General features: G+C 38.7%; 1 protein-coding gene across 5 annotated transcripts in view; it reads left to right on the top strand.

The window, feature by feature from the left end:
• Positions 1 to 19,791, top strand: part of KCNQ5 (potassium voltage-gated channel subfamily Q member 5) — a 281,577-nt gene that overhangs the window by 235,892 nt on the left and 25,894 nt on the right. For 3 of the 5 annotated variants that reach the window (XM_041410571.1, XM_041410575.1, XM_041410574.1), the window contains exons 6-11: positions 2,792 to 2,902; positions 4,685 to 4,780; positions 8,036 to 8,130; positions 9,655 to 9,681; positions 12,668 to 12,724; positions 18,176 to 18,396. In XM_041410571.1, coding sequence (XP_041266505.1) covers positions 2,792 to 2,902; positions 4,685 to 4,780; positions 8,036 to 8,130; positions 9,655 to 9,681; positions 12,668 to 12,724; positions 18,176 to 18,396 — 607 coding nt within the window. The remainder of the gene's footprint in view (positions 1 to 2,791; positions 2,903 to 4,684; positions 4,781 to 8,035; positions 8,131 to 9,654; positions 9,682 to 12,667; positions 12,725 to 18,175; positions 18,397 to 19,791) is intronic. The other 2 variants (XM_041410572.1, XM_041410573.1) reach the window with 2 other exon arrangements.

Below are 19,791 nucleotides of genomic sequence, written 5' to 3'. Positions count from 1 at the left end.
CTTGCATAATTATCAGTGATTCTGGAAATTTCTTATGTTGTTGTGATTTCACATCCAGTAGTTTTCCACACCCTGCTCAGTTAATTTAATCTCAGGATTATGCCAGTCAAGGCCTGGCCAATGGTTTAGTCATTCACTAGCAGCACTTACAAAGATGCAGTGGATTATTCCCAAACTTGACCCTGAAGTTGTCCAGAAAACATTTTCTTAGTTGTGTTGTGAGAGCAGTATAAAATGAAGCTCAAACCCCTTTGCTCGGTGTTGAGTAAGACATTACATCACGGTGCTGACACCTATACACTCTTGTGAAGACCATCCTGAGATAAAATAGCTCAGAGTGAGAAAGAAGCCATTGATATTCTTAATCACACACTGATACCATTAAGTCCTTAGTACCTAGAAGAATTGAGGGAAAGGCTTAATAGGGTCTTGTAATTTTCTTTGGAGAAATTTCAGAGATAAACTCTGTGTGACTGCTCACGGTTTTGGATTGCTCTCAGATGTCAGGTCCCAAAGGTTGGAGTTTATCTCTGACTTCTTTGGAATACAGTTCGGTGGCAATATCATTAATATGCAGATGATGCTTGGTTCTGTTTCCCTCTCATCTGCCCAGACAGGAGATATCTCTGTACTTTCCAGCGACTGGCAGAGATAGGGAGCTGGATGGAAGCCAAGAAAGCAGGCTCATTCCAGAGCTCCAAACTGCTTTTCAATAACTGGCCTGGAAACAAATTTTGAGGAACTTTTATTCTGGGATTCATTTGTTCAAGTGTTTCATTCCTCTTGGGCTCTTAATAGCCTCAAACTGTTCTGCAGTTGCCCTCTGATGTGAAGAGCTGTGATTATCTTCTTCAACAAACAAATCAATCCCCTCTGCCAGGCCAAGACCATGGCTGCACCAACTCATCTCTGCCAGAAAAGAGAGAGCTGCATTCCCATGTTCCTTCCTCCTTTTTACTCCATCTCAGTCTCTCGCTGCCTTGTGCAGGCTCTGGAGCTTGTTAGGCATGTCTGTGAGCTGACACAACGGACCAAAGCAGCAGAAACAAACCACGCAGAAATGTGGATCATTTTCTGTCCCTTCCTGGGTGGCATTGGCTTGCCAGAGTCCAGAAGAGGCTCAGAAGAGAAGATAGGGCAGGAAAGTGAAGAGGAAAAAGGAAGAGTGAGACCTGATAGGCATGCAAGGTGGTGTGTCTGTGACCAGGCTAGTGTTGCAAAGCTTGAGACTTGATAACCACGTGAAATTTCAGCTGCAGCCTGAATTTGTCTCTCTTTCTTAGTCCCTGTGGCTTTCTCAGGGTAAATTACACCCACAGCTTGTTCCCAACAATGGGAGCAATTAAAAGCACTGTTTACTATCTACAGAGTCCTAAATAGTTGAAATCTAATTACTTCCAAAAGACTTTCCTTCTTTTGTCCCGTGGTGACCCTGACATTAAATAGAATTGTTTTGGCCGTCTTGCCTAGGAATGAACTTTGAGGAAGCTGGAAGCAAAATAATGTCTCTAGAAGGCAATTTCCTGAAGAATCTGTTGCTGCCAGAATATTTGCTGAGGCTGAACTTGCCCACATTTGGTACACGATGTAAAATAATTCTCCATGCACATGTTCTCCCTAATAACAGGCCCTGGAGTCCTTGGCATTCAGCCTACTGTTGTCTATCTTTGTCCTTTAACATCGTGTGCCGTTGGCTGAGCACGCGCCCTGCAGCCTCCCAGCCAGCCCTCGGGAATCCTCTGCTCTGCCCACACCTTCTCCAGCTGCCCACACCAGGCAGCTGCATGGGTCTGAACTCTGTGAAAGCACACAGAAACAACTCTTCTGCCAGTCCAGTCCCCAGTTATGGGATTGCCGTGCTTCCTGGGCAACAAGTAGCCTGAAGGGCAATTCCTTGGGTATCAGGGAAAGTCCTCAGACTGATCTGTTGCCTTCAAGATGCGCTCAGTGAGCCCCAGCCACGCACCATTATCTCAGTGGCCACGTTGCTCATGGCCAGTGGTCAATGAGCCCTCCCACCTGCACTGAAACTTGCCTCCCCTTTCTCTTTGACCTGTCCACAGGTAGGTCTGAGCTAACATGGTCCAACAGCCCGAGGTATCTCTGCCTCTGCTGCTGCGTAGCGACCTTTGGACCTTCATGCCAGCAGTGACATAGGTGTATCTGAGCCTGTCATGAGGAAGGGGAAAGGACCAGAAACTTTACTTAAAGTCCCTCACAGCTTTTCATTATTGTTTTTTGTGTTTCAGAAGATAATTCACTTCAAATTGTACTGATGGGTTTGCGGAAAATGCAGCTGCTTCTTGCAATTCTTTTGACTTTATAACATCTGCAGGCATCAACTTCTTCCCTCTTATATTTTTCCAGCATTATCGCCATGTAATTTATATTTGTTTAGTTAGACAAATACATACAGTTAGATTTTACTGTAGAAAATAGGGGAAACATCTTCACCTCTATGGAAAAGAACACTTTTTTTCTTCCCAATTTATATATTTCCTACCATTTGCCTCAAATTTGAGATCAAGGTAATTTTTCATTCTTTTTAAACTTACTGCTTATTTAGGTGGTTTTTTCTCACATTTATTATTTATTTAGTCATAAACAGTATTACATTTTCACAGAAAAGTGTCAATGTTAGTATATTTATGTTCATTTTTTTAGAAACAGCTATATGTTTCAGATGTCTTGGATTAATTAGTGGAAGTGCTGCTTCATGCAATGTAAATAATCTGCAACTAATCTGTCAGTGACTTCTGGTAAATCATGTTGTTCATTCATTTCTTTTTAGATCACATTGACAACCATTGGCTATGGAGACAAAACTCCTCTTACTTGGCTTGGAAGGTTGCTTTCTGCGGGATTTGCTCTACTTGGCATTTCTTTCTTTGCACTACCTGCGGTGAGTATGCCTATAAAATTAATAAAAAATAATAGAAACTCCTGTAGGTCCTGCCGCTGTTATGATACTAAAAGCTGAAGGAAGCTGTCTACATGAAGAACAACTCTTTAAGGCTTTTTGCTCTGCAACAACACTAGTGAAGTCATATCCGAAATCCAAAGAAAAGGTTTGGTGTCCTTGCTTTATTTCTGGGAAGTTTCTCTGGCATGGACAAAACTGGGAAATAACCCTAAATTAGGTTACATAGCATTGTGTAAAGTCGAAAATCCTTCCTTTTATTATGAATTGTGACTTACATTGCTTTTCTTTCGAATTTTTCAAAACAAAACAAAAATAAAAGCAGATTATGTGTTTTTCTAACTGAGATTATAGTAAAAAAATAGTATTTCTAATAGCATGTTTTGTATGGTCATACAAGCTACCAACAGAGAGTATTACAAGACCTTAAATCAACTAGTGGTTAATGTTGTTGAATGCAAAAGATGCAACTATAATTTTCTGTGAATAATTGTAAATAACCATTACAGTTTATTAATGTTTCTATTAATGTTCAAGAGATGAATGGAAATGGGAATTATCTAATGACTAAAATATAGTGTAGCTTCAGAAACAAATTCTCATTTTTTTTAATTAATCTCCTTTTTTTTATTAGTTTTGAATAAAGATGACCCAAGAAGTGGCATTTATATTTTTTGTACTGTTTCTAGTGCAATGTCTTTTTATATTTTAATACTCATATACTTTTATCTGTAGATCACTATAAAACATGGATGTTATAATACTTCATTTGTTTTCAACCATACAGATAAACCAAGATTAAAAATCTGCATTTGTCAACAGAATTAAATTGTCTGGTGCACTGCATTTATTTCTCACTCTAGCTACAAAGAGTATTTCAGTATCTTTGACATACTATAATGCATTATAATTATAACCCATTACCTGTTTGTGAATCCTTGACATTTATTGACATCTACTGTAATTAATTCCTTTTGTCACCTAGTCACCACTAACAAGAAAGCTAGTCTTAGCAGCACTACAATGAAAAGAGGAATACCCTGACATATTAGAGATGCCACAACGTTTGTTCCTCATGTCATATCTATGTACAGATACTAGTTTTCCTCATAAATACTTCAGTGCTGAATCTCTCTGTAAAAGAAGAGGTATATGGGAAACTTTTGCACATCTTATAGTATTTTATCCTGATTAAGAATCAAGTGGAAATATTCTTCCTTATAATGCAGACATGCCCAGCAAAAGTATTACATTCCTTGCAAGTCAAGAAGGAAAACATCCTCAATTTTTGGATCTATTCAGTTAGAACCAAATTTATCTTACTCAAAGGTAAAAGGCTAAAAGAGGAGAAGTTTCATAATTAGCTTTTTCATAACAAAAGTTCTAATAAGTACTGCAGATGTGGACTTTGATGTCCATATATATCTGGCATACCTGTCAGGTGGTCATTTCCTCATTCTTGACTCAAGTTCCTCTGAATATCCCTGCTTGATTTTATAAATATATATCTATCTCTATGGCCTTGGTAGTTGCAGGAACGTAGTGTAGCACAAAACCAGGCAATGGGTGGTCATTGGTAGCACCACAGATGTTATGTAAGAAATCTCCTGCTCCACCAGGAAAAGGGGCCTTCTACTGTCATACACAGGTCATAAATATGTTGTCTGAAGCAACCATATGGTGTAACGTCTTCACAAAATCTTTGTAATTGATTATGTATATTTGTTCAAAGACTACCTACACATTGATAAAATGATATTGCAGGGCATCCTTGGCTCAGGATTTGCATTGAAAGTGCAGGAACAGCATCGTCAGAAACACTTTGAGAAAAGAAGGAATCCAGCTGCAAGTTTAATTCAGGTAAATATGAAATCACCAAAAAGATAATCACAGGTGATTTAAAGTACATATTGGAACAAGTCTTATTATTTCCATTTGGAAAGTTTTGTGGAAATAATATTTAACAGACTGGTTAGTTTAATGAAATTACTGTGTTCAGAGACTGCTATTTGTTGCCGTAATTCTGTACAGAATCACAGATTCATTTAGTTTGGAAAAGACCTTTAAGGTCATCAAGACAAACTATAACAAGACACACAGCATTTCTGCGTGTAGTTTTTGTTCTTCTATCCATGTTAAAGAAACAGAGGCAAGATGCCAAATGCATGCCTGCAGTCAGAAAGCTGTTTGGAAAAAGACAATTGATCCCTAGACAACCCAACTGACAGCACAGCGCTCTTGCCTATATTAAGCTACTTTTCATCTACTACAGGGTTTAGAGTATTTCAGTGAGTGATATTCTTGGTGAAGATGAAAAGTGTCCTGCCCAGAGAATTGTTTTCACTATGAGTCAATTCAAAAGCTAGAAATGTAGGCACAAACAGTTTTAAAATTGTCTGAAATTGTCTGAAGTTGTTCTAATGTGATGGTGCAAATCAGCAAAAAGCAGCATGGTATGTTTTGCATTGAATTTTTCCTTAACTTTCAGTCCTAGTTAAAACTGATAAAATACTCTAAAGAATCATTTTGCACCAAGCTTTACACTACTTGATGCACTTAAAAAAAAAGGGAGGAAATAATAAACTAGGACTAGAGTCCTAGTTTATTTTCCTGCCATGCCAAGTATTCTATGTGTGCCATGTATGCTGGGTTTTATTTTTTAAATAGTACATCCAAATAAAGGAGCTGAGTATGAATATGCTAGAGTTCCATGCTAAGTACAGATAGATGTCAGAATGTCTTTGAAGCATTTTTAAAGTTAATAAATGTTTCCATTATTACTGTTCAATTATTATTAAATTCTAAATATTTCAAATTTAATATTTTTAGAATAATTAACAGAAATAATTCTACTTCTTTTGTATCTAGTTTAAAATGACTGTTTGGCGTATTTTCTAACACATATATTCTAGTCTACTTCTTTCAAGTTTGGTTGCCAGAGGAAACACATGATAGATTTAGGTTTTGGATATAGGTCTCATTATTATTTTATGACAGCTTAACCAAAACATTAGTAAGACAGCATGCTAAATAGATTAGGAGTAGCCAGCTGCCTGATTCTGTAGATTGACTCTCAGCAAGTAAAATCATTGAAGGAAGTAAAATCAGTGAAAGGAAGACATTTGTTGTGGGATCCCATGATGAAGGCTGTTCAGCATTTACATGTTCATTTACAGGTTCAACACTTTCAGTGATCCAGAAATTAACATAAAATTGCTGGTAGAGATATTTTCTGAAGGTACAAGGCCTGACAGCGCAGGAAATATGAGAACAGGCACACAGGAATAAAACTGAGGATGATCTGGGTGACTTTTAGTGTGAAAGGATCACTGCCAAATGTTTTAATACAATAAATACAAAACTTGATCTAGAAACTGAATCCAGATAATTATAAGATGTCTCTATCCCAGTATTAGTGAATCGGGCAAGGATTTGATCAAGCATGAGAAATCCAGAGGAGAAAGTCTGGGAAAGCAGGGTCAAGAGCTTCATACAAGTTCCCAGTATGTTACTGCACCTGGTTTTATTAAAGTCCTTAGATACAGAACCATAGACAAAATGAGAAGACTGATCCTACCACTGTGTATGATGATGCTCATACTAATATGCTACATATCAACTCAGCATCTACAGTTTGTAAGTGAAACTGAAATATCAGAGAAAGCAAATAAAATATTGGAAAAATGGATCATGGACTGGAGAAAATTTCGTGTTCATAAATGCAGGATGTGTCTGAACTGCATATCATTGGGTCCTGTAACAGTGCCCAGGTGTTTTTTTAATTGTCTCCAGCTTATCAGGGTAATGTCTATTTTCTAACCAGTTACACTGTAGAATTAGTGTGTGCTAACTCATCTGTTGGCACAGATAGACTATTTGATAAAGCCTTTACCTGTAGATAGCTGTAGAAAAGTGAAATATTTAGTATGGATATACTTTTCTCAATTTCTTTAGCTTATAAGAAATATTTAGTGTGAGAATTATTTGAACACAGAAGCTCAGAGAGGAAGTCTTGGAACCTACTGGACCATTTAATGTAGTAGACAGAAACATAACAAGTAACGCTGGCTTTAAGCCAAAACCAAAGAGTTTCAAATGAAAAATAATGCAGAAATTTTTGACAACAAGAATAATCAACCAATGAAGCAATTTTCAAAGTGAGTAACAGGTTCTCCATCTGTTAATGAAGACTGGATGTGTTTCTGGGAGATACACAGTAGGAAAACACAGGGTATTAGATTCCATAAAAGAATACCTAGATGACATTTAATGGTTGACAGTATACAGGAAGCACAGATGCTCAGCTAGTACAAATTAATATAGTTATGCTGACATCAGGGAACATGTCCCAGCTTGTAGAATCAAGGTTAATCTTACTATCTACATGCATTATAAATCTAAACAATGGACACATTTTCAATGCTATGCTTTGGTTACTCACTTTTGTTAAATGTTTAAAAACACAAAATGAATAATTTCAGTGTTTCAAACCACAGAGAATGCTTCTCTTTTCTTCTAAGTGCTTTTTGCCTAGTTTTCATTATGATTTGCAGAATATATTATGACATATTTTCTTTACGTCAGACTGTAGGTTTGTGTGGGTGTCCCCTACAGACTTGTCACAAATAAATCACTGCAACGCTTTTCTGAGCACCTTTATGTGCTGAATATCTTCTGGTGCTTTCATGGAGCCAGTAAGTCTTATCTTACTGCATAAGGTGTACTGGAATTCACAAAAGTTTTGGTAGGTTTGTACTGATATTTCCTGAATCAGCCTAACCAAGCACATTCTGGTCTGAGCAAAATCCCTTTGCTCCATAGTCAGTACGGTGGCATTGTCACTTCATTTTCTTGGTTCCTTTGTGCTTTTCTATTGTTTCCCCACACCAGGCTTCCTGGCGGTTTTATTCTACCGACGCCAGCCGAACAAACATGGCAGCCACCTGGCGATATTATGAAAGTATTCTTCCTCCCCTCAGGCATGTATCAGTGCTATGAATGATAAGAGAAAGACACAACTTGTATCAGTCACTAATCTGCTTTTCAATTTTTTGTTTCATCCCCTACTCCCTTTTGCCTTGTTTTTTCTTTTTTTACTGTATATCCTGCACGTAGTGTGTATGGCGTAGTTATGCTGCTGATGAGAAATCAGTTTCCATTGCTACCTGGAAGCCTCATTTGAAGGCCTTGCATACCTGCAGCCCTACAAAGTAGGTACAAATATGGCAGCTGGTGTTGTTTTTGATGTGTGTTCAAGCTTATAGAGAGCTAGTATTTGTCTGTTTCGTCTTGGTTTGTTGTCTTAAGTCTTCTCATTAAAAATTTCAACTAACAAATCAGATCAATATCATGTAGGAGCCTAGGAACAAATACAAATCATTGTTATTTATCTTAGAAATGCACAGGCATTAGAAACATTTTCCCAACAACCCTCTCATGCATCACGGTTAATGATTCACCTCATTCCAAATTATCCTCAAGGAGAAAAATATTAAGTTTAATGCAGAGCTTGTTCCTTGGTTCAACGGTATGTTTATGCCTGTGCCTCTGTATAAAGCTGTAGCTGCTGATCTACCTTTCCAAGGAAAGAGTGCCTTGTGCTATTTTGCAGATGAATGCACTGGGGAATTTTCTCCTTTTTGTCATAACTTCTGATATATTCAGTATTTCCTTAGGACAAACTATACATGCAGTCATACATACAGACAATGTAAGATGACTCAAAAGACCTGTTGCCACAGTTTGGCAGACAGGAAATATTTGATATCCTAGTTTGGGTGAGAATTCACAGAGCACTGGCAGCCCAAGACTTTTCAATAATTCAGTAAAAGGTTTAGCAGAAGGCAGCAAGCTCACTGATTCTATACGGGGCACAGGTCAGGAAGTAAAAAAACACTTGATAAAGATCAAAAAGCAGAGCGCTAAGAGCCTTATGGGAAAGCTCTGATAAGCATCTTAACTGTTGTTAATTGCAGACAGTGCAAGAGAATTAGTGGTTTCTCTCAAAGCTGGGTGATGAACATCCACATGACAGTAAAAAGGTAATTGTGTGCCAAAAAGCTCAGCCAAAAAGAAGTTTGGCTGGGTATCCAAAGCTGATCTTTGAATTTCAAAGAGTTGACAAGAACAGAGCCGTAAGTAATCCATTACCATAATTCTAATTCCAAACTGCTCCACACTAAAAGGAGCTTTTAGATTAAAAGTTACATGAAGTATTGATATTTTACATATACAAACAGGCTGAAAGCAACATTAGTATAAATGGATGGATAGAAAATTACATAAATAATGAAGCTGTATCCCACATAAAATATTCTAAAATATGACTGTGCCTCAAAAGTGCATCTACTCCTTATTCTAAATAAGCATATTGCTGTGCTAAAATTGAACCTTTTTATTTACCAGAAATAACTTATCTAATAAGAAACTACAGCTTTCTGTTATATATGTGTCAGCAATGCATTTTGCCTAAGTGCTTTGCCAACTCAGTCTGCAGTGGTATGTACTAAGCATGTTATGCATGTGTTAAAAAACCTGAAAAGTTTCTTTTCCAGAAGCATTGTAATTATGAGTCTTGCTTGAATGTTTTTGTGGTTGCAATGCAATGTGTGTGTTGTGCACCAATTAACATATCCATTTATGTTTATCATACACATAACATCATCTGTAACTGAGTAATGTGATTACTATCTGCATAACAAGTATGTTTTTCCCTCCCACTCCCTCACCTGAAGAAAAGAACAAGGGGAATCTTCTAGCAGGTTTGTAGTTTCTTTTATTTCTTTTATCTGTGAAATTGCTGTTTCCTAATGGCTTTTAGATGTCTTGGGTTCTGTACAGTGTGTTCAATGAACTGCAATCATTGATGGATAATAATCACAAATTGGATCTTTTTAAACTTATATACTGCTGAAATTTGCTTCTTTGTCCCAGTTTTTCTACGGGAAAAATGGCAATTTTTGGCACGTCTAACATGCTGTAGCTTTGAGAGGCTCAGTTTGAACAGTGACAGAGCAGCCAGTGGATCAGTCTCCCCAGACCCAGCTCCTGGACAAGGACACATCCCCCGCTTCTGCTGTAAAATCAATGCAGGAATTGCAGTGGAAGTTAGAGACATATAGTTTAATTTGGCAATGTGAAGAAGTCCACCAACCCTCCATTGCGGGGAGGACCCTTTGATGGGTCTGGTCGGATGTCACCTTTGCTCTGCAGGAGCATCCTCATGGCTTCCTCAGTGCCATGTCTCCACATTTTCTAACGTTTCTGTCATCCCCTTTCTAAGAGCATTTTGGGACATAGGAGGTGGGGGGAAAGCAGCACTGCAGTCTCACCTCCTCCTGGGTGCATGGCTTGCAATCCCCCATGGCCCAGTTCAAGCAGAGGAGCCAGACTGGTACCTCTGCTGAAGAAAGCCCCACTGCTGTCAGCCCAGAGTGCAGGTGGGCTTCCACCCAGCCTAGGTCCTGGCTGAGCACCGACTGCCTCCAGCTGGCAGCAGCAAGCCTTGGCAGGGCTATCCTCGCTGGGTAAACAAAGCTCTGGAGAGGCATGTCCTAAGGCAGCGGGAGAAAATGCTGGTCTTTGCTGTACTGATGGCCCAAATCCTTAGGGACAGGAAAGGCTTCAGTGGCTATAAATGACTCTATCTCAAAAACTCATTAGAGATTGGAATCAGCGGGTGTTTGGCAGCTGGCACTGTGGTATCAGCATGCTCAGAGAATAGCAGACTTTACCTCACTGAAGAAAACGCTGAAAAGCCAAGGAAAAAAGTGTTGATGACACACCAGCCCCTGAAATACATCCAGCCCCGAGGTGTACTGTGGTTCACAAATGCTTCTGGGTTATTCAGTCTTCATATCAATTACCCATGTCCCATTCCACTTCCCAGACTGCTCCTCTGGCACCTGACTCCGACCTTTTCCTCCAAGCACATGTAACTGCTGTTAGTGTCACTGTAACTCAAGGGGACAGGATTTGCTCTGTCAGTTCTGGGACTTTTTACATACATTACCTCCACAGGTTTGCTAGCAACACATTGATCTCATTAAATTATTACAGTCTGATCCAAACTTCTTGCACTCACCAGCTGTATTTTCCTAGTCTTTTGACAGCAGCATTTAAAATTGACTTTTTTAAAGGTGACACAGAAGTTGACAGTAAATGAGTACATCCCTCTAAAGCTGGGATTTGTGCAGAGGGGAGAGGTTATTCCCAGTTGTACCAGCAAGTACTAAGAGAGACAATTTTACTTACAATAACTGGAAACTAGATTTGAAAAAAAAAAAAAACCAAAAATCCAAACACCCAGCTGTCAAAACCATACTATTTTCTCCCTATTGAAAATAACAATTGTGGCTTTAAAAGACGTCAACAATTTAGCAAGATTTATTCACTTTATTTTCACTGAGTGGAAGATATTTGCTCCTTCAGAAACAATTAATACATGCACTACTTCAAATTAGCGTATATGTAAAAATGAACTAGTTAACTTCTAAGACCAAGTTCTACTGTAAAAACCCTACAGACCACTCAGTGCCTTTAAAAAAAGGTGTGTTTTTTCAGTGGCTATTTATTGCTCTTATGCTGATATATCACTGTATGTTTGCATCACTGAAAATACATGTGGTGTATGTGGTCTTTTGTGGCAAAGACTTAAATGCAAACTGCTGCAATGTACTTTGAGATACCTGTCCTTGCCTATTTAACTCGTTTCTTACTGTGATGCTAAGTGACTTGCATGGGATGCTATGTGAACTAAGACTCTTCTTGTTTCACTCTTTAAATGAAGATGTGTTTGCACAAGCAGTATGTTGGATTGAATTCTGAACATGTTCTTTGCTCTACATTCCCTTCTAAGAACAGTGAAGAAAAACTTGTATTGTATTAGGGAAAAGTTCATTATCTTCTTTCCTACCAAATTGGCTTATATTTACAGAAATTAATTCTTGTGTTTTTTCATGTATAAACCTGCAGTCTTTCATTAGGTGACTAAATGTTGCTATGCATTTGAGTTGAGAGAGCTGTGCTTATGAGGCTGCAGCTTCAGATTGATTTTAATAAAAGTATGTATGTTGCATTTCCTAAAATTTTACGCACAAGTATTCTAATTAATCATTTATCAAAGTATTGGTAGACAACCTCTCTGGTGTATCCAGGCTACAAATGAGATATTTCTATAAATCAGTTCCAGAGTTGTGAAAGTTATTGTAAAAGACTATATCTTAAATTCTTAATATCTGCAAATGCACACCCTGAAAACAAACATTTATCTCTGTTCTGTTATACAACTTGGCTGAAATAGTTCCTGTGCAGGAAACTAGATCAAGACTGATGAATCTTGTCACATACGGAGAGCATAATCAGTCTTAAACTGTGTGTAGGACATGCACTGGGTGTCTGCAAAGGATGAATGTCACCCATTTAGTCTTGTAACTCATGAGGCTGAATATGCATTCCCTATTCAGACAATTCTCTCTGGTGCAATAAGGAGCAGTTTTGACAGTATAAGATCTTCAGCGGAAAAATCAGCCCTATTCCGAGGGAAACAAGTAAATTATGTTATGGAATTCTTTCACCTCCTTTACCATATCTGTTTCTAAAAGTAGATTTCATGTAAACAACTCTGCATGCACCATATAAAAAAGAAATTGCCAATTATGCATAATCTAACTTGAGGTGGAAAATCTAACCCCTTACCCAGCACTGGAATGCTTAGTAACAGAGTCCTCTATCTCCCCTCACTCCTAGTAAGCTTTGTAGTAATAAACAGAAGCTCTTCAGGATGTACACCCCTCGGAAACATAGGTATTCAGCATCCTCCTATTCACATGATGTTTGAGAATGCCAACTAACATCAGGTGCATGATTCATTCACTTCCCCTCCTTAGTGCTTTGAAGTTCCTTACTTCTCCAGATGATGTTTCCTATTTATTTTTAAGTGCTTGTAAATCCCTTTTTGCTTGTTGCCTGCAATGCCATTAACACAATGGCAGCAACACCAACTCATCCAGCCAGACAATTGCAGTGCACAGCACACCGCAGTTTTACGAAGCCCCATTCCCCTTCTCTGCCTGAGACTTCAACTTTTTGAATGCATTACCCTGTGGAGATCTAAAACTGGGGTTGAGTATTTTGATAAAGCCATTTCCCCAAGTCCAAGAGGATTTTTATGTCCGTGGCAGTTGATTTCTCCATCTAATTATTAGTGGAGAATGTTAAGCTGTAGCATGCTAGGCAATTACTACAGTCAAAATGTGCAATTGTTCTTGAGAAGAATCCCCTTGGACACATCTTGTGGATGATGTGCCTGCATCCTGTGCTGGAAGGTAGAGGAATGCATGTGAAAGCAAGCATCTGCTTCAGCTGAATTCTCTGGAAATTGTGTGTCTTACCAAAAATGGTAATTCCTAGATAGATGAATCTTACTGGAAGAAGCCAGATTCATATCTCAAGCTGATTGCATTTTTTTCTTACTTTTTAAAAATAATGTAAAAGACAGTATAAGTACAAACTGATTACAGGAAATTAGGATCAAAATAGTTTCTCTTCATTTAGAAATTATTTGGGAAAAGGAAAAAATGCACAAACACCCTATTTAGTTTTTCTGTTTGACAATTGAACTATAATATACTGTGGCCTGAAATTCTTGCTTATTGAATGTATGAGATACAACACTAAATTTCTTGAGTTTGTGGTCCTAGCATGAGACTGGTGGTGAAGTCTTTGAACTTTAGATCTCACACTATTATCCATTGCATTTGCATTTGCTCAACTTAGCTTAATTTCAGTAAAAATATTTGTAGGCTCAGTAAGAACCAACACCTGTATTTACAGGTAGCTAACTGCTGAAAATTGGCGTGTACATTTGTTTGCTGTTGTTTGCCATAGGTGATAATTTTTGGCAGTTTTAGCTTCTGTCTCAAGACACAAAGCCTTCTTCCTCACCCTCAGACCCTCCATTTATTTCTGATTCATTTCAATTTCTTCCTATTCTTGCTTCCACCAATTGGCTCAGTATGAAAAGCTGAAAAACAAGGTGAAATTATGGCTAGTAGCTAGCAGTAGTGCTGCAGGTCTGAGACTGAGGCAGAGCAGAAGTTTTAACTTGACCAGAAATCTAGGAAGGTGGCAGAAAAATGGGGGAGTGGGACTGGGAAGGAAAGAGATGCTCAGTTAATAAAGCATAGGGAGATGGTCCGTAGAAGACAGAGAGAGCAAAGGTTTGCTTGCATTTGTCAGTTAAAATTCTTATCCAGAGTAGTCATTTGGACCAGGAAAAAGTGATCGTTCCCTCTGCAGTGAAGCTACAGTGACCTCTAGTGTCCCTACACACCCATTCCTTCATAGATCAAAGGTGGCAAAGGCAGAATTTGTAAACGAAGAAGTAAAAATTAGAAAGTCATTTGCTATCCTAGGGAAGTGAGTGCCTTGGGCATGAAATGGGAGGAATGAGTCACAAGATCCTACAACTCACCTCTCAGAAGGCAGACAAATACAGAAAAGTCATTTGCTTCCTTTTCTATAGCTGCCAGTTGCAATTGACCTCCACTAAAAGGTGCTTCAAAGCTCGAGTGTTATCGATAAGAATACATTCCACAACTTTCAACCTGCAAGAATAGAGGAGTGATAGGTCCAAAGAGATTACCATTGCCAGGGAAGTCTGTCATAGGAAGAAAAATGTCAACCAATTGGGCTAAATTATCAGTCATATAAAGTACTAGAAATTATGGACAGACACATATCTAAAGGAATGCAGAGATAACTGGAGACAGCTGTGGATCTCTCAGATCATTGTAATTTAGTTTTGATTTAGGAACTTGTGCTATTTTATTTTCCTTTTTCTTTCTCATGGTTTTTGCCTTTTGGACAAACACACCAAGTTTGTGAATACTTATGGAGATGCATGAATATCCAATGATAATTAACAGGTTTACATTGATTCAAGGGATTTCTTTTGGATACCATGTAAAAAGAGAGGAGAAAAGGTGAAAGATAAAAATATAATAGGCTCGGACCTGAAAGATTTGAAGGATGTTTAGCACACATAAGCCAGTACTGATACAACCAGCATTAAATCAGCATAAAGGGCCCTAAAGGAGTCACTGGCTATTGATTGAAATGCAGAATGTCCAAAGATGCTTGAATGGTGCGTTATCTTCACTCTGCAATTTTAACACTGTCTCTACTGCTATTGCAACAAAGAATCCAGAGCCAGGAGTTAGGCTTTATCCTATAAGGAAAGGGACTTTCGCTCTGAGGAAAAGCCTGGTCAGGATATGCTCAAAGTGCTCTGATTCAATTATTCCTTCACGATCTGTTATTTATCGTACACAGAAGAGCCCCAAAACAGTGTGTTCCCAAGCACAAGGTTTCTTCTCTCAACCTTTCTTCTCCACTGTCAGCCACACAATTTATGCCTGTGCTGAGAAGGACCCAGTGACTTCAGGAACATTTCCCACCAGTCTCAAAATAGGAACAGGGATCCAACAAGCAAAGAACTGCTCTAACTAGTCTCTTTGGGTATGCATCTCAAGATGCAGAAGAGAGTTTTCAAACACTCCTTCCTTCAGGGACTGTTTCTCTTCACAATGCAGTACCCTCTTCATGGACCCTTGGCATGCCAGTACATTGTCATTGCTACGAAGCAGACTTGATTTGAGTTTTTAAGCATAAGCTCTACAGTTTACATTAATATTTTAATTCTCAGCATTGCAATTTTGAAAAATGTCTGTAGTACAGACAAAATGCCTGCTGTGCCTTTCAACATTGCCTCACTGCTTTGATTTGGAGGACTAAAGATATTCAAGTAGTCATTGTATACCATTCAGCTCTTATAAATGAAATAACCATGTCTACCAATCATTTAAAGTCAGCCACTGCTGTCCTTAGTACAAATTAATTGACAGAACAACACATGTGGTGTTTTGACTTTGATTTTAAATTTTCATTTTTATTTTGAAGTTAATGTGATTATTAAAAAATATGACCTATATAGATAAGTTTTTATGGCTATTTTACCCATTTTCCTTTTATTTTTATTAGTGCAGCAGGAAGAGAGCTGTCCAGAAACTTTTTAACTCTAATGTTTAAAAAAAAAAAAAAGCATCATTGACTTCATTTTTCAATAGCAAGTACAATCTGAGCCATAAGGGGTGTTAAAAAAAAGGGGGACACTTGTAGGAATAATATCTATAACAATAAGTCAGTTTTGATTCTCTTCCTTATTCTGTATAATATGACCATGCAATAATGTGGTTAATAAATATTTTACAGTTTATATTTTCATGACTATGAAATACAAAAGATTCCTGAGCTGAAATATAATTCAGTCTTGAAATGTAATTTGTATTTAAAACTAAATTCTGGAACACTTTTCTTTCAAATATTAGGTTCTCTGGGTCTTTTGTATTGCTTATGCTACAGCATTGGGTAACAATTTACAATGGAAATAGATAACATTTTCATCCCTGTGATGTATTTATTTCAACAATTGCTTATTTGGGCAAGAAAAGAAAGGGATTACATTAAGAAATTATAGTAAAGGTATTCTTTCAAGTAATCCAACATGCCATATAGAAATAAATTTATCTAATAATCTTTCTATCAATGTGCTCATTTTTCAGTATTCTTGAAAACTATCACATTATAAGCATCCCAGCATGTGTTTTGCCTGCAACAAACTGCATCCTTTCTGCTCTCAGGGATGTTTGTACTCAGACTGAAATGCTATGCTTTGCTATGCATGGACAAAGATATGTTTATCTCAACATTTCACAGCCACACAGGTTTATAACTACTTTCCATTTCATATAATTACATATTAACACTGTATTTTCAGAGTGCAGTAGGTTAAACACCTAAGAACCACATAGTCCATCTTAGCATTAGCTAATTATCTGCAGGATCTGTTCCTGTTCAAAACATCTTATGGGCATGCTGAAATTAAATTCAAAGACCTTGAGAGCACTAGAGAGTGTCTTAACTTCAAGAACCACCATAATTTTCAGGTAGACAGTCATTGGTAAAGGTGTTTCAAAAGACCCCCTGCAAAGCCTACACCAGGGCAGCAGGACTGCAAGTCCCAGAAACACCATACCATGAACAGACACTGCATTGCCCTCATCATCTCCTCTCTTGAAAGAACAGGACCACTGATCAAGGTGACCATTCCCCTGCTCAACCAATTGAATTTTACCTTGCTTATAAAAGAAGGTTTCCAGACCTTGGTATCAGACTCTTCCTCTGTTTGCCCTTTGTGTCTTGTGCTACAGGAAGGGACAAACAAAGGCCAAAATGTTAAATAATTAAAAAGCCTAGGTAGCTAGTCACAGTGACCATAAGATGTTCATCAGATACTTTTGGACAAAGGTAATTTAAGCACCAGAAAATAGAAAATCTATAAAACCCACATTTAGCTGGCTGGGGGAGATGATTACAGGCACAGCGGGGTGGAAAAAAAACCCCTTACAACTGGTCAACCATAAGACCAAAGCATCACCATTGATGCAGCAGACACAGTCATGAGCTTGGCTGGGCTCTGTTACCTGTCCAGTACCACCTGCACAGGGTCAGCTCCCAGCTAAATCTTCAGCAATGACTTTAGGGAGCACACAGCGTATCATTACATTTCCATTAATCAGTCATCATGCTGTTTCTTGGATATTTGATTAATTTTGATTTTGTCTTGTCCAAGTAAGTGCTCTAACAAGGAATTCTGGATATGAGTGATCACTAATCATGCATATGAATTGTTGGAAGTGCCACATCCTGCAAAAGCATGAATATACACTAACAGTATTTTTTGCCTGCTAAAAAAATCTCAAACCAGACAATACTACATGGCATGCAGTAACAATAAAATAAATTTTGATTTTGTGTATCTGAAGATACTGCCAGAAATGCACTGAACTTGGCTGACTAAGATGGAAACAAACATTCAAGTTCAAGGAATAGAAAAAACATCCCAGAGATTAATGTATAATAATTGGGTGAAATTGTTTCTATTTGTTATTTTTAATTTCCTTTAGAAGGTTATTCTGTACTGTATGATAGACTGGCAATGCTAATGCTTCTATCAAAAAACAATTACATCAAATCAGTTCCATTCACAAATTAAATATATTCAATGAAAATAAAAGTGTTTAAGAAACAGATTCATACCAGTGAGATTTTTTACACATTTTCAAGAATCATACAATAGAAAAAAGAAATGGATTGAAGTAACTATGAAATAAAATATATTTCTGTCTCTCACAGCCAAAAGCTAAGTTTCAAGGAGCGGGTCCGGATGGCCAGCCCACGAGGTCAAAGTATAAAAAACAGGCAATCTTCAGTCGGAGATCGCCGGTCCCCAAGTGCTGACATTGCCACCGAGGGCAGCCCAACCAAAGTCCAGAAGAGCTGGAGCTTCAACGACCGAACCCGCTTCAGGCCCTCGCTGCGGCTGAAGAGCTCCCAGCCCAAGCCCATGGTTGATGGTAGGAGTTGTTCACCCCTTTTTTGCCACTGCACGCTGCTCCCAGCCTGCTCACACTCCTGCACGCTTGCACAGTGACTGTACACGTTTTAGGAAGGCAGAAAGAATTTATGTTTGGGGCCAGAGACACAAGCCAGCTATAGTCTGCTTCAAAGACCCTGATAATGTGATTATTTTTTAAATAAGAAATCATGTGAGTGGTGCATAAGGAGCAACTGGTGGGAAAGGGGGTCACTGAAAAGTCACAATAGACTATAAGCATCCCAGGGATTTGGCTACAGCAGCTCTTCTGTCATGGCCCCTCTCCCACCACTGAGCTCAGCTGCTTCCCAAACCTGCTGCCTCTTGCTGGTGGTCCACACAGCACAGCCAGCATTGCCTGTGCCTTTGCCAGCCGGGAGCACAGTTTGTGCAGAAGTGGCTCTCTCAGGCAAAGGAGTCCCAGTGCCTGCACTGGTGATGAAATCACCTGCCACTAAGGGATACAGTACTGGGTGCTTTCAGTTTTACAGGGTTGTATCTGCCTTGATAAGGCAGGTAGATTTTGCAAACGAAACCAGTGTTATTGCTTTTATGTATTGCTTTTTATAGGGTATTTTGAATGTAGGAAGCACTCCTAAAAATGTCTTGTTGAACGTGCAGCAGGCAGCCCAGCCTTTCCCTCAAGCTGTCTCCTATGCTGCTCCATTCTCTATCTTAAGTCAAATTTGGCATTAAACTAACCAGTATTCAGGCTTCATCATCTGATGAAGCCTGCCAAACAAAGACAGTGACTCCTCTAACCAAGGAGCACCAAACTGGGAGACAGCAGCCCCCTGGCAGGCAGGAGCTGAGAGAACCAAGTGAAACTGACCCCTACGTGGGACGGGTCGAGCACTGAAAGGTGCAGGGGTACTGCTGCCTGGGTACTGCTGCCCCAGTGGATTTTGTTTTGGGTTTCTTCATTCCCATATTTCCCAGTCTATGAATGTTTTGTTCTTTCTTGGGGTATCCTCCATGTAAAAAAACAAGAGAAACAAACTGGTTGACTGCCACAGAATGCAGTGACCCTGCCTGAATAGGAAAGGTGCAACCTCTTTCTACAATGGCATCATGCATGCTACATCCAACAATTGTGGTAAGACTAATTAGAAAGAAGTGCGATGTTGATGTCACTTCCTTTTTAAGAGCACATATTATCACAAACGTGTAGGTTGCAAAAATTCATTGAACTGCAATGCCCCATCCCTCAATGAGGATGTTCTACACAACAGATCTCTTCAGGAAAAGCCTGGGTAAATAAACATTTCCTGGAGGGCAACCAAGACAAACCAATGGTATTTGCTAAGGTCATCATTCCAGGCTAGCCCTCCCCCATGGAAATGTCTCAGATTTTCCAAAATTCTGAATTTGCCTG

The sequence above is a fragment of the Onychostruthus taczanowskii genome, unplaced genomic scaffold (assembly GCF_017590055.1).
Source record: "Onychostruthus taczanowskii isolate IOZ18803 unplaced genomic scaffold, ASM1759005v1 scaffold33, whole genome shotgun sequence".
Classification (NCBI taxonomy): domain Eukaryota; kingdom Metazoa; phylum Chordata; class Aves; order Passeriformes; family Passeridae; genus Onychostruthus; species Onychostruthus taczanowskii.
This window is presented reverse-complemented; position numbering and strand designations above follow the sequence as displayed.